Below are 15,048 nucleotides of genomic sequence, written 5' to 3'. Positions count from 1 at the left end.
TAATAAACATGACCTTAAATATCAAACTTTTGTGCACATGTATAATGTAAAGTGTCACTATAACTGAATATAACATGGTGTGCAGGACCAGTGACTCTTCCTATCAGACTGTCTGTGGAGAATGACATCTCTAACATGACTCCTGAGACCCATTTCGGCTCTGTGGTGGAGGGAGGCGTGCTGCTGGGCGCTCTGAGGAGACTGCAGGAAACACAGAAGGACTTCAAGTAAGACCACCCATTATCCCCTTTAATCTCTCTGCATGACATCCTTTATTCTTAAAAGGTGGCTCGGCTGTTTCTCCTACATATTCAAGCTTGTGATTACCTGTTTCTGCTAGATAGCTGTCCTGACTTCTCTGTGTATGGCCAGGTTCACTTTGAAGGAGGACCCAGATTTTGGCCTGTGGCTGGAGAGTGTGAATGGAGTAGCTGGAAACGAGCACGAGCAGACGTACTGGGAGATCCTATCAGAAAGCTCAGGAGAGTACAGCAAACTGGATGTGGGTGAGTATCCTCCCCAGAGTTAACAACATATCTGACTTAATGAGCTGAAATGAGGCAGGAGAATTGGTTGTCCTTTCACTTATTGCTTCAGGATTTCCTCTGGTGGGATTATTCTAAAAAATATTATTGTTGTGACAATATTAGTCACTCTTTGTCTTCAATACATTTGGTGTGACTTTTGCTGTTCATGAGCAGGCAGTGCAACTACATAATTATTGTTTATTTTTGAGTGCTTCTTTAGTTTTTGGAGTAAAAAGGGTGTAATAATAGTTTCTCATTATCTTCTAATTGCTATTAATGCAAGAACACCATTTCAACTGAGCAGCAGAACTGAGAACTGTGTTTCTCTCAGAATTTGTGTTCTTAACTAAAATGTCTTTCAGTTTCTAACTTAAACGTATCCCTTTTCACAGGAATTGGCTGCTACAAACCTAAAGCAAATGAGCACATCATCCTTAGGTTCAGCACCTGGTCCCAACAGTGATGAACAAGCTGAGGTGTTCAGCAGTAACTCTTCAGGATAAGATGTAAAAGAGGATCAAACTTGATTTTTATTTTTGGCATTTATGGCTGTCTCTTGACTATAAAGTTCCTGTAAAGTGTAAAGGGGGGTAACTGTTATGACCTGATGTGTGAGAATAAAGAAAGCAGCAACATCTAGTGGCAGTCAGGAGCAATGTCATTTATCGGATTATTTGCATCAAATTTTACAAACTCCAACGCAACCGGCTTACAAAATATCAAACAAATGAAAACTAATCACATGATGGCACTATTTGAAAAATATATGCAACATTTGTTTACATTTTGTGAATGTATTTTAACTTTAAATATATATGGGGTATTAGTAATGAATACAACAAATAATTTGAAGACTACACAGACAATATACAAAGAAATGTCATATGCCTGGAAGTGTTCTGCCAATCAAAATTGTTTGAGTGCAGAAAGGTTGAATAACACCGGGAAGTGAGATGCATACAACTGTTATAAGTGGCAACAGCTTATGCCAACTTAAAGTCTGTTTAAGGAAATGACTGCAGATTAAGGTTTCATCTTCCTCCAAGACAGATGGACTAAGAGGAGGAGCAACGAGGCAGAGTGATTTGTCTACACAATTGGATGAAGCAGCAAGAACATAGCGTGGCTTTGCGGTGTACAAGCTGTGTATATATCTTACTAATCTGATGTCTAACTGTTTCTCCATGTTTTAGCCTGTAAATGTAAGAATAAAAAGTCAAAAGTGTTCTTTGCATGGACTTCTTTAAAGAAAGAGAGCAAATTAATGTTTAAAGCAATACTTTACCACAGTCAAGGTAATTTCACTGACACATTGCAACATGCTCACTTTACATCAGTTCATCAATTGTGCGCGACAGTGTGGCGGGGAAGCTTCTCACCACATGATAAAGCGCAGTCACAAATGCAAGGGACACACAGTGCAAAGAACCGCTTCCAGCCAGTCTCCTTCTTATAACAGTTGTCTATCTGAGTGCAGCCTTGTTTGGGTGGGCCAAAGTAGCTCTTGTATGCGCAGGTGGAGTTGCAAGTCCCATTCAGTTCACTCTCACTGATTTCAACGCGTCCCCGCGCACACATTCCTAAAACACAGGTACAGAGAAATCATACGATGAGCTAAACAGTTCATAAGGGATCATAACATATGTGTCATTGTGGTCAGTGTTTACTCACTGAGACAGGTAGGTTTCTGGGTCCAGAGGCCATTAGGCTGGCAAGATCTGGTAGGGTTTCCCACCAGCATGAAGCCAGGGTGACAGGAGTACCTCACCACAGAGCCCACCCACCAGTCATTACCATACACTTGTCCATTATAGTCCACATCGGGCCTCCCACAGTTCACTGCCATACAAAGCAAAGGAAATGCAAAGGCATAAAGCTTCATAACAGGTTGATCAGACAGAGGGACTCCTATCTAATGTCAATAGAGTGTGTCAGTCAGCTTACCTCTGCACAGGGACTTGTAGCCGAGCCAGCAGCAGCTTGAGTCTCCACAGCGATCTCTCCTCAGCTCCTGGTGTCGTGCCTTACAACCTCCTAAACAAAGGGGCGCTGACCCGGACCAATATATGTCTTCTATGAAATCTGGTTGGGAAATCCATTCTGTCTCACCTACAGTAAAACATTTTTATTAGCTTTTTAATACACTACAACTGGACAAATCCCAAAGATCCATATAATAAAATAATAATGGTTCTTAAAGTTTTTCCATGCAAACCTCATACTGGAAATATTTCTAGGCTTCTAGGCCAAGCGTAAGAAAGATCTTATTATTGTTAAACAGGGATCCATTAACCTGTCTTAGAGAACAGAACATCATTAAAAAATAACATATACTGCCGTTATAGGAGGTCTTACCACTACCTTCCACCTCACCAATCCATCCAGGAAACTGAGAAATGGCTCTTTGGAAGGACCCAAACAACAGCAACAGCAGTGGATATAACCTCATCGTGCCCATCTTCAGATGCAATCAGTTTCTGTGGAAAAACTGCAGATGGATCTGGGAACTGAGTCTAAGTCGTGCAGCAACATTCTATACATTTTCATTCATTGCAAACTCAACAGACATAAAGTCATTAGAAGCTGTCCCAGTAGAGCGGAGTTCACTGACTGCAAGGGAAGAAGCAGAGAGCGGTAAGTAACAAGTAAGCTCTGTGTGCTGCCTAATCTTCTACACACAGCTAATGCCACTAGGTACTGTATGTCATGCTGCGGCAAAAACACACTTAAATCACCTGATTACCACAGCTTTTTATAAGATCAAAACAGAAAGTGGATGAGAAGATCACATTGCCAGGTGTAGCCGGTAGAGTTATGAAAAGCAGTAATTTTGTTGTTTGAATATTTGCCATCAAAGCACTGATATTGTATGTACGTACCTTTTAGTAGAATCAAAAAGAGTACACATTTTTGGGCTTAAAATACGATTTTATCTAATAGAGGAAAGAAGTGAAAGTAGAAGCATGCCTTCAAATAGTCTACCTCCTAGAAACCCAATATATGTTTTTCTAATAAGTGCTCAGTCAATACATTTTAGATCAATAAAATTTCCAGTCAAGCAGAGCACGATTTAATCATAGAGCTGCAGTAGAGCAGTTAGATTCAGCAGGGGGCGCCATAATGGCAGTACAGATGGTGGATCCTATCAATGTATTGACTTGCAAAAAAAAAAAAAATCACATGAATTAAATTAAAGCAATGCATATTCCTATCTTTATATTTAGCACCATTGAAGAAAACATTTTACTCTGCAACTTTAAAAACATCTGAATAAGACAACAAAGAAACTAGTTCAAATGTGATTTTCGCAAACATTGTGTGTCACCAGTTTATTCAAGTTGTTTAAACGTCAGAAAATACAAACTCTAAACTAATAAGGTGACCCTCTTTGCTGCATTCCATACATTTCGGTGAATAATAATGCTTACAGGCCATTGTTGTAACTTATACAGTATGCCTAACCTTTCAAAGGAGGGTGTGGTTGATATATTTCTGAATTTGGGAGAGCAATCTAAAAAGGAATGACAACGCACCAGGCAGTGCAGCATTAGTATTCAAATGTCTAAACATGTAACAGTATAAGATACAATGAATTTATTGAAAATAATAATAATAAATACTGAAAAACAGGTTGTCCACAAGCTCAACATTAGCAAGGTTTATTACCCAACATAGGCTTAGGCCGCATTCACACCAAATCAGGTGTTGCGGCAATTAGCGCAGGGTTGAGCAGCGGTATGGAGTGTCACTTAAATGGCCATTTGTGTTATAATTGTGTTCCCCACTAGGGATGTCACAAGAACCGATTCTTCGGTACCAAGTCAATGCCAAAATTCTAAAAACGTACTGCAGGTACCAGAGGTACCGAGGGATGCAATTCTTTCGGACCTGATGTGGGTAGCATAACCGCCTACAAGTGTTCTAGTCTCCAGCTAAATGCCGAAGAAGAATGCCTACCAGCAACGAAGAACACAGAATAGCGCCCATGGATGTATAAAGAGAACTGGATACAGTGTTGGAAGCAGGACCCCCGCTCATTCCTATGAGAGTTGCTCAGTGGTGCATGAAGCCAGAAAAGTTCAACTGCCACGTCTAAAATTACCTGGATGATCGGCACTACTTCCGCACTGTGTGGCCCATAGAGGAGGCGCACTAGAGACTTCTGCCGGCTACATCCGGTTTAGCACTCCGGCTAACTTGAACAGGGAATAAATTCTTTAATCGTGCTCTTCTAGCGTTTCCAAATGTTTTAGGACCGAATGGATCAAATTCTGATAGTGAAACGAGTCATTTCGCAGGGTTGTGACGCTCAAAAAATGTATTCACTGATTTACTGACATCTCTTATGCCATGTTAGCCTGGTTGACAACAGACCCTTCTCAGTTGTAACTGAGAGTGGGTCTGGGAAAGGTTCATTGACAGTTCATTTCCAAAGGGGTGTCACCAACGGACGCCGCTCAAATGCCTCTGGGCGCATTGGATAGTCCAACCAATCAGACCAACGATCCGGGTGACGCTGCGCTTCGGTAGCCGTCATGTTGAATGTAAACAAAAAGCTGCTCGCCGTCGCTGCGCTATCGTCGTCGCGTAAAGCCCGCCTCAGTGGTTGTGATTGGTGCCTTGATTTTGGGGACATTGGAAATGGGTTTGAATGGGCTCTTTGCCAGACTGACTTGCAGAGCAAATCTCAAATTTGCCGGAAGTTTGTCAGGGTTTACCCAGGCTAATGCCATGTAAGTCTACGGGAAAAAGTATTTTTGGGCCAGAGGGCATCAGATGCACACTGATGGCTTGACCGCAGCCTCTGGCTTTACCGTACGTCTACGGCAACGGCTTTCACAAGTTTACCTGAAACTCCCAAACCGCAAGTAAGTCCGTTTCTCTCTGCTGTTGTTTTTCACATTGAGCCTAACGTTAGCTAAGGTAGGTGAAATTAGTTGACGTTAGCGCTTGTTACAGTGGACCTCTGCATATTATCAGTTCTATGTGAAAAAACAACAACGGCAGAGAAAAACACCCTTAACATACTTGCTGTTTGGAAGTTCCAGGTGAACTCATCAAAGACATTACCATATGTTAGCTGTGTGGTGATGCCAGGCAGAAGACTGACATTTTCTCCAGATTACATGTAAATAACCCACTTCTTTCCCACCCCATCAAACCCCAAAAACTGACACTGAAACAAGAATGACATCAAGTGTCCCTGATTTTGTGTGAATGCAGCCTTATAGTCAAGAATTGGTCATCATGGAATACGCATCTTTTCATTTAGACGTTTAAACTTATTATTAAGTGCTTTCAGCCCCCATTAAAGGCTCAGGAATTCCATATTTTTTTCAGGCATGTGCCATGCATCTGTGAAACAGCACAGCTGATTACAGAATATCCTGTCGACGTTTATGCAGGACTGTGGCAGTCAACCTACGTGCATTCCTTGCTGCTGAGCAGGATCCTGTAATTGCTGCATGACGGAGTCCTCCGCTGCTTCTGACAAACCTCCAGTGAGAACGTACAACATGCCCTCTTCCTGACTGCCTCCCTCAGCGCTGGCGGTTGTACCCTCAATCCTCTGCTCCTCTAGCAGCACCCCTCTCAGTTCTACCTGCAACTCTGAGGGAACTGCCCCCAGGTATTCTTCCTCAATCTGGCCGCTGTCCTCATCCTCCTCCGCTTGACTACTTTGTCTTTCCCTCATTAGCTGCTCTGTCAGTTCCACACTCTCGTAACGAATCAGTTGCAGCCGCAAGAAGCCGTCCTCGTGCTCCTTGTACCTGGCAGAGTGAAGAAGAAGCCATCAGGGCTGCAACACTCCACACATCTCAAATTCAGCATTACTGGGTTGATTGGTTTGGCAGTGTTTCTTACCTGAACCTGGGGTGTCCAGAGGGCCATTTGAATTGGTGCTTTTTGTGCAGATGAATAGTTAAGTTGTTGCCCCGGGTGAAGCACTGATCGCACACATGGCACTTGTAGCGGGCTACAAAATTCCCCTGATTACGGAAAGGAAACATTAGAGAACTATAAATGATAATAAACTCTCTATATGCGTGCAAATTAACAATAATTGAAAAGATTCCCCCGTTCACCTCATGCTCTCTTTTGTGGTGAATCGTCATGGTGCCGAGGTTACGAGAGGAGAAGTCACAGCCAGGAACGTTGCAGTGAAATGCCGGCTCGCTGCTGTGGGTATCCAGGTGTTTGCGCAAGTCTATTAGATTCTTACAGCTGCAAATTCAAAATCAAGTGTGAGAGTATTCAAAAAATGCCAGTGTGTTTTAACAGCCTAATCTTAATCGTTTTACATTGCTGCAGATTCAGAGGATAGATACCTGTATTCACAGTATTCACAGCTGTATGGCTTTTCGTTACTGTGGCGGAACTTAATATGGTTGCGTAGTGAAGAAGGTGATGGACAAGTCATGTCACACAGCGGGCATTTGTAGTGGCTCACTGTACCAACAAGAAAAAGAAAAAAACAGTGATGAGATTAAATCATCTAATAATAATGCACCCTGTTGTCAACAGGATTCCCTCAATCACTTGCACACCAAAGCGTATCACATGGTCAATGTGGTCAAAAGATTGCCTATTTTTAGCTATGTTGGTGTCAGGCTGAGAAATCCTGATGAAATAAATTTATTCTAAAACTTGACACTGTTGCTATAAGAACACAGAGATCTATCGCAGAGATTTCGTAGCAAGGGGAGTTGCTCACAGGATGCAGGGGTCCAGAGATTTGAGGCTTTTCTAACAACTTACTAATGTGGTGCAGAAACTCAATTGGCAGTGTGTGTATAGGTAAAGTGGGTAAGGATTTATGGCAATAACTTTGAATTTTTTTGGAAAAAAATAACGCAACTTGTCAAGGACTACTTTGGACCAAATGTTTACTGGTATGGTATCTAGCAGTTCTCTCGTTTCACTTTGTATGGGCATGAACTGAAACCAGTGTTTATAAAAAAAAAAAAAAAAAGGCAAAATGGTTGTTAGTAGTACCAACTGTGTGAGATTTTAAGGTTATTTGGCTCAAACATGTAAAACGAGCAGTGTGGTATTTAAGTACTCCGCAGCACATGGGAATAACAACTGATAACACTGATGAAGGAGAGACTGACCGTGAGTTCTCATGTGGTCTCTCAGTAGTCTTTCTGTTGCAAAACGTTTGGAACAGTGAGAACACTGGAACCTCTGACCTACAGCACACATACAAGCACACAAAGCAAGAATTACTGAACCTGATGCAACCATTATTTTTACGTTTCCTGTCGTAATTCTGACAGGTTTTTACCTTCCATGGCACTCTGTCGTATGATGTGGTCAAATAACTTGGTGTTGCTGGCGTACATCCCCCCACAGCCTGGACATGCCACTACCTTCTCCTGAGTGTGGCTGCGCAGGTGCTCCCGAAGCTTAGGACGCCCTTTAGCGGTGGCTTCACAATCTGTAGAATGATAGCCTCACAACTTGGACTCAACAATCCTACATTCTTAGTACTAAAAAGAAAATGTGCTCAGCCTTTTAAACTTCTTTGACCATGAATTGGTTGTTTTATCTTTAGTTACATCGACATTTCTGTACTATAATTGTAAAATAAATCATGTTAAATTACGTACCTTTCCATCCACAATGTATTGGGAATTCATGGTCTCCTACTGGTACATCTATGCTCAGGCTATGCATCTCCACATGGCGATAGAACCACTCTGGGTTTTCATATGGTGGTTGCTTTAACAAATATGCATAGAAGAAACACATAGCCAGACATATTAAGAGCTCAAGAGGAAAATGTTTAAATTCTACTTCACGGACACTTAAAAGGAAGACATCTTCCCATTTATCTTGACTATGTGCACTTGGATGTCAAGTCACTGTACCTTAACTGCTTAGCTTCTGATATAATGTACACAAAATTTCCCAAACTGTTATATGATGCTATGACTAATAGCAATAACGAGCAGCAGCAGCACCTCCCTTTGCCAAGCTTACCTCACATTCCTCCCAAAGGCAGATAAAATTGTCTGGGATTTCAGGGATGACGTTGCGGTTCTGGTAGCCGATGGAGCAGGTGCCAATTTCTGTCTGGGCATTGAGCACCTGCTGACCCATCTGCTTCAGCTTTGTATGGTAACAGTGAAAGAACAGATGTCTTCGCAACTCTTCAGGCCCCTCCACAGAACAGAAACCACAGTCTCTCCAAAGACAGTTTCTCTCCCCTTGGCACAAAAAGTTGAGTTTGCATTGGTAGACATAACCCTTTTGGGGGTTAAGCAATGCATCAATATTTATTGTAATCATCTATTATTTAATAGCACTACAGCATGTAAAATGAAGCAATAGCAAAGTCACGTTATGCTTTCTTTCCACATAACTTGCTAACGTTACAGTTCTAAATAAACATGAAATAAGCCACAGGGAGATACTTTGAACTATAATACTAAAACCTCCTCACCTTCGGTTTCTTCTTCGTCCTCCTCCGCCATGTTGAGAGCATTACTAAGATGACCCTCCGCATGTTTGCAGAAGTTATCTATCCGACTGAATGACTCCTGACAAGAACTCCATTCACACTCCAATTTCAGTGTTTTCTTGTGAATCCGTCTGTTAGGTGGCATCTCTTCCGAGTCAGGAATGGGCTGACGTTAAATGTAGTCTTTTTTTACCCAGACTGAAGCTATAAACGTCGCATCTAACGTTTACGGGTGCTAGCTAACACCGGTTGGTTGACTGTAAACATTTACCAGCTCTACTAGCTAGAGCTTTTTTAGAAACATTATCCTGGAACACTTGGACGAACGAAAAAACATCACGAGCTTCAAATTCTTACTTGAATAGGAGCTTCAACACAATAATGTGCTGTTTAAAAGGACTGACGTGATGTAAACATGAGAATTGTTTTGGCCAGCCAAAAGAATCGCAGGCTGTGTGCAGCGCGCACACGCAATGTCTCCCCTGAAACATAGTATAGTTATAGTAGTTCCGGGTGAACTGCTGTACTTAAGTTACATTTTGAAGTTCAAAGTACTTTGCTTGGCATCTTTATTTTATGCTACTTTATACTTCCACTGCGCTACATTTCAGAGGCAATATACATTTTAAGCCACTACATTTATTTAGTTGTTATAGTTACAATTTACAGATTAGGATTTGACCATTGACTGTAACAGTCTATGGATTTTACATACAAAACAAAAAACTGTCTATGCAGTGTAATAGTTTTTAATCAACATATCATTTTTGCATTAATGGATTGATACCAATATATCTGATAATGTCAAAGTCAGGTGATAATAATAAAAAAATCCTAAATGTAGCTGATAATACCATTGTGAAGAACTTTTACTTGTTGCCAGGTATTTATACATTGTCGTATTGCTGCTTCTAATTAAAAAAGGGAATACTTCTTAAACCAGTGCAAACAATAATGATGGCAAAATCTTATATTTGAATTTTCTCAGCTTTTATTTTTCACTTTGAGGCTTCCGTCCCAACAGTAAACAATTTTGATTAGCTTTTAGTTACATTCCTAAGCAAAAAAGTCCAGTGCCAGTTTACTTCACAATGATGTCTGCTGAACCCTCAAGGGGGGAAAATTCACATCAGTCATAAAAATACAACTTTTAACATTTATCCAACCATACCATGAAAGATATCGAGGGGACACCCTTCACCTTCTGTAGACCTTGAGTAACTTTTTCAACAATCCAGACACTATAATCTCACTTTATTTCTTCTAATATTGCCTCTATTTACCTGTCTCCACCTAATTCCCTGTCTTCAGACTGATTGTAGGCTCTTTATCTCTTTACTGCTTTTCTTCACAATGACCATTTTGTGTGTGTTTGTTCAGAGATACAAAAAACAACAACAAACAAAAAATATATTAACTTATTCATTCATATTTTTATAGTGTTGCATGGATTGATAGTCATGGGAAATGAATACATACATTTTCCCAAAGCCATTTTTGCTTCAACAGCAGATTCAAGCAATGGACCGCTGTGTGGATATTTTAATATTTTTTAGAGCACTTCCACCTTCACAAATCTGTTATCAAATAGCATTTTAGTAGCAGTCAGCAATTGATGTCGGCTGCCCTGAAGACCGAAAGTCATCTCCTCTTACTGTACTTTCCTTTAAAAAAACAAGTACAAAAATATACTTTCAGGATGGATACACAAGATCATTCAGACCCAGTTACTTTTTCTGCTTGTAATTACTGAAATTTAGGAGAATAACACACAGTACTGCTGTTGATGTCCGACCCTTGCAGTTCATGCTTAGACACTGTATGTGAAAAATGTTCTACGAAGTGAAATATAGCTTTGAACCTTGCACTATGCTGCAGGTAGAGTCTGAGGCAGAAAAAGTAACAGTGAGGTAATGGAATCTATCAAAAAGGCAGATGAACCATGAGCCTTTAAAATAGTTCCATAAAACAATATCATATTTTCTCAGTCAGCGTTCTCTCCTCTTTCCCGGTGTGCTGTCTAGACGTCATAGAATAGACGTACCAGATGATAACGGATCCCAAAAGCCATTACACTGCCCATCACCTGGGAGAGACACAGAAATGAGCATCCAGTGAAACTTTCACATACTTCCCAATGACGATTCCAGGAAGTTTGGATACACCAAGTGCTTTGTTATACAGTACCTGTATGATGAGCATGATGACTGTCAGGTTTCTCTCATGGGTGGGACCAAGTAATTTCAGTGCCAGATTAATTAAGGTCATGTTGTTGCACTCAATAAAATCATCATCTCCCTCCTGGCCTCTTTGCACCTCTAGCAGCTTTAATAACTCTGCCACCTGTTGAGGACAAATGACATTATTGTTATTAACCAATAAACACAGCAGAAAGTCTGGCACTGGTCTACCTCACGTGCGTTTACCCCACTACACCAATACTTACAGTCCTTTTTTTTAAGATCTCTGAATCGCTGCCCACATCGCCACTTTTTTCAGCAATTCAAATAGTAAAATAAAATAATGAAGTAAAAAAAAAATTGCCAATTCTGTGTGATTATCTGACAAATTACATTCAAGTTTAATCAGGTCAGAGACGGATCTGTGATACCAACTAGTCTGCCAGCGTTGTTGTTTAAGACTTTACTGCATCTCCCCCATCAGGCACACTCATACCCGCTTGCTTTCGTGTATTGAGGGTACATGATACTGGACTGTAGGTATGATACACTACATGAGCAAACATGTTTAAATCAAAAACCAAATGAGGCTATGCGACTAAAAACCATATAAATCCATAATAATAAAAAACAAGATGACTTTGACGTCCTCCTCTGACAGCTACTTTGTATACGGAAAGGGTGATAGGGTGGTACTTTATGTGACTTTTTGCAATTAATTATTATTATTATTTTAATGTTATCTGCTCCATTTGTTTGCTTACTGTATGCGCTTCACAGAACTTATAATGTTGTTCCACAAACTGCAATGGTCATTGGACTTATACTATTTTTCCCCATACCATGAATATAATCTCTTCCCATTTGTTAATGTTTATGGATTTAGCAAAAATACAAATTGAATAAAAAGCATTTTATTTTATTGAGCATTTAACAGACTAACAACTACGAAACAGTGGCGTAAAGTCCAATAAAACAAAAAATGGATTATCTAAATTTATAAAATATGGACTTATATGGTTGTTTGTCTATACGATTTAATGCCATTGCATTACATTAGCAAGTAAAAAAGCAGATTTGTGCTTTTCTCCGTTTTAAATAATTTTTAATTGAATATCTTTTGATTTTCACTGTTGGTCGGACAGTTTTTGGTTTTCTTTTGACAAAATGGTTAAGCGATCAGTAAAAACAGAAAATACACAACAGCAAGAGCTTTACCTTCAGAATAAGGTGTCCTAATTTAGAGAGGTCCTTTCTTTTGAATTTAGAGTAGCTCATTCCCAGTTTGCCTGTGTCTGGATTCAGCCTTTAATTGGGAGAAAGACCAAAGGAAGAAAGTCAGATATTAAGACTGAGTATATATATCAGTATGAATGATGAAGGAAAAGATATCACAAACAAATTTAAAAGTTGTTACCTGGGGAGCCGGTGTCTGGGACAGGGGATGATATGAAAAAGCTGAGGCAAGGAGTAGACAAAGTTAACTACTTGAGGAATGAAGAACAGCAGCATTGTTTTGCTGAAGTGTCCCAGGATGCCGACTACAGCGAAGGTCATACCAGCAAAGTAGCAGAAAGTGTCTCCCACAAACACCGATGAAGGGTACCTGTGACAAAATAGGTTGAAAGTTGGCAGAATATAACGGCACAAACATATACAGTATATCCCTCCGGATTTTCAAACATGTTTCATGAAACAGCCTTGGGTTATAGGTTAAACTTACCAGTTGTGGTAAAAAAGTGCTAATGTGGTGAAGAAGAATGGTATCATGAAGTAGAGGGAGAAAACATGGTCATCACGGTAATCTCCTGATAAATTAGATAACACAACAAAACAAATGTCAGATGAAACATGTTCAGAATTTTGATTGTTATGCAACAGGAAATAGGTGCACTGTAACATATCCACATTTATAACTCATGCAGTATCACATTCAGTCTGAAAAGGGTGACAAATTCCTAGTGTGATATGTTCATACTTTTCCCCAAACTATTTTCACTTGTTTCAGGGATTTTCAAGTAAAATCAATGTATACATAATACAATACAATACACTTATGACTTGCAGTGTAGAGGGTGATCTGTAGTGCTGATGATGAAAAAGGAAACAACCACACACCACTGAGCTCCAGCAGGTTGAAGACAATAATGGAGCCGGAGATAAACAGGGCTTGACCTGACTCGATGCCGTTGATGCCTGCTAGGATGTTGATGGCATTTGTGCAGAATACTGCAAGCATTCCCATGTAGACGTAGTAAAGAATACCTGCAGAAGATCATAAATTATATTATTTACAGAATGACACAAAGTATCCAGATAACAATTATAATGTTTCCTCAAATGTTTACGTATGTCCGTCAGAATAACGGGCAGAAAAGCTAATAGGTAGGTAGATAAATAGGTAAAGACAACTGCTTTATGTTTTCAAGGAATATTCATATTTTAACTGCACTCATTTTCAGTGACTCCCAGTTGATAATTAGTACCCCAGACAAAGATCATGCTCGCGGGGTTATATATCCCATCTGGCCTGGAAACATCATGCAACCTCTTGTGAGCTGGAAGATGTGACTGGGTTAGAAAAAACATCTGGGCATTGCTTAGCCTCCTTCTACCCGGACAATGCCGCAAACAACCGCACATCTTACCCATATCCAAATGCAGTCCAAGCAGGGCTCTGAAGGGCTTGGGCACCACAATGACTGTGTTGCCGAAGTTGGTAAAATAGACCATGAGCAGTGGCAGGGAAGCCATGGTGGGAAGCAGGAGCTTGTGTCTCCACCGCAAGTTCAGCACATCATCAGCAAAGCCCAGGAAGATCATGCAACAAATAGCCAGAAGTGCACCAATCACCTGTACAAACTGACCAAAAACAACAACACAGAGAACAGAGTTGAGTTTGAGATTTCAGAGAAAAATACAGGCTTACTATACATCAATCGACCCACCTCATCGTGTGGGAAGCCCATGCACTGATCTCCTACAAAGCAGCTAAGGAAAGGCACTGGGATAAAGCAGAAGAGGATGATGAGGAAGACTGTCCCACTGATGACTCCTTGGGACTCTGGGCTGCAACGAGGGGTGACCAGGAAGAGAAACAAAGCGAGAATTAGGGCAGGAAAACAGCAAATTGGATTTCCAAACAAAACTCATTTTACCTAAAATATTACCAAATTATAGGATAGATAAGAACATAACTTACACTTCCTTTTTGGATGTTTTGTTTAGATCCATTCCGTACAATCTGGCGGAGATGAAATGGTCTTTGAAAGCAGGAATGAGTTTCAATGTGGCCATACAGCCGAGTGCAGACATTAAACAGTTTATCACCAACGGTAGGACGGGTACTGGTGACATGTTTCCAGGCATTTCGGTGAGTCCGTTTCTCACAGAGCTAGCTAATCAGACGTTGCCCCTTCAGGCGATCGATGAACGAGTTTTGGCTGTCCTCACTGAGGTAAAAACATGTCATATCGTTATTTTAAAACAAAATAAATCTTCGTGCTTCCGGTGTCAAAGAAAAATAACTCCATAAGTCGTAATGGTAATCCATACCATATTTTATTACGTGTTATTAATGCTAATCTGCTCACTGCCTCTAAACTCCACGTCTGATATCAGTTTAACCATTAAGTGTTCAGTTTCGAGGAGGTGGTGGTTCCGCTTTACCTCTTCAAAATAAAATATTATAAAAAATGTCGTCGGTTATTATTATTAGCATGATAAGATCATTGAATTAAAGGGAACGCTTTGGTGACTACTTAATTTGTTGTCTTTTCTCAAAATAGCAGTGTATTCCCTTTGCTTTTAAGACCGTTCTCTCTGTACGACATACATGTAAACAAACATGTAGCTTTAACAGCTTCCTGCTACT

General features: G+C 40.4%; 3 protein-coding genes across 4 annotated transcripts; all 3 read right to left on the bottom strand.

The window, feature by feature from the left end:
* Positions 1–1,167: 1,167 nt before the first annotated feature.
* si:ch211-117m20.4 (sushi, von Willebrand factor type A, EGF and pentraxin domain-containing protein 1) lies at positions 1,168–3,258 on the bottom strand. Of its 2 annotated transcripts, none has more exons than XM_031320265.2 (4): positions 2,883–3,258; positions 2,472–2,636; positions 2,199–2,366; positions 1,168–2,107 (listed from the first exon to the last, which is right to left on the bottom strand). In XM_031320265.2, the coding sequence occupies exons 1-4, from the start codon at positions 2,983–2,985 to the stop codon at positions 1,869–1,871; spliced, it is 675 nt and encodes a 224-aa protein (XP_031176125.1). In that variant the 5' UTR covers positions 2,986–3,258; the 3' UTR covers positions 1,168–1,868. The 2 variants fall into 2 exon arrangements, with proteins under 2 accessions (XP_031176125.1, XP_031176126.1); XM_031320266.2 differs by having other exon boundaries at positions 2,889–3,257.
* A 2,002-nt stretch (positions 3,259–5,260) lies between these two features.
* LOC116064896 (histone H4 transcription factor) lies at positions 5,261–9,480 on the bottom strand. The gene is made up of 9 exons (XM_031320264.2): positions 8,977–9,480; positions 8,514–8,740; positions 8,141–8,252; positions 7,816–7,968; positions 7,643–7,720; positions 6,857–6,977; positions 6,614–6,752; positions 6,393–6,517; positions 5,261–6,298 (listed from the first exon to the last, which is right to left on the bottom strand). Exons 1-9 carry the CDS (start codon positions 9,137–9,139, stop codon positions 5,944–5,946), a joined length of 1,473 nt encoding a protein of 490 aa, XP_031176124.1. The 5' UTR covers positions 9,140–9,480; the 3' UTR covers positions 5,261–5,943.
* A 482-nt stretch (positions 9,481–9,962) lies between these two features.
* dpagt1 (dolichyl-phosphate (UDP-N-acetylglucosamine) N-acetylglucosaminephosphotransferase 1 (GlcNAc-1-P transferase)) lies at positions 9,963–14,848 on the bottom strand. The gene is made up of 9 exons (XM_031320003.2): positions 14,377–14,848; positions 14,123–14,243; positions 13,823–14,036; positions 13,293–13,439; positions 12,898–12,982; positions 12,592–12,780; positions 12,393–12,480; positions 11,182–11,337; positions 9,963–11,080 (listed from the first exon to the last, which is right to left on the bottom strand). Exons 1-9 carry the CDS (start codon positions 14,541–14,543, stop codon positions 11,015–11,017), a joined length of 1,233 nt encoding a protein of 410 aa, XP_031175863.1. The 5' UTR covers positions 14,544–14,848; the 3' UTR covers positions 9,963–11,014.
* Between the last annotated feature and the right edge of the window lie 200 nt (positions 14,849–15,048).

This window comes from Sander lucioperca, chromosome 13 (genome assembly GCF_008315115.2).
Source record: "Sander lucioperca isolate FBNREF2018 chromosome 13, SLUC_FBN_1.2, whole genome shotgun sequence".
Lineage (NCBI taxonomy): Eukaryota > Metazoa > Chordata > Actinopteri > Perciformes > Percidae > Sander > Sander lucioperca.
The sequence above is the reverse complement of the archived record's forward strand: the minus strand, read 5'-3'. Positions and strand labels throughout refer to the sequence as shown.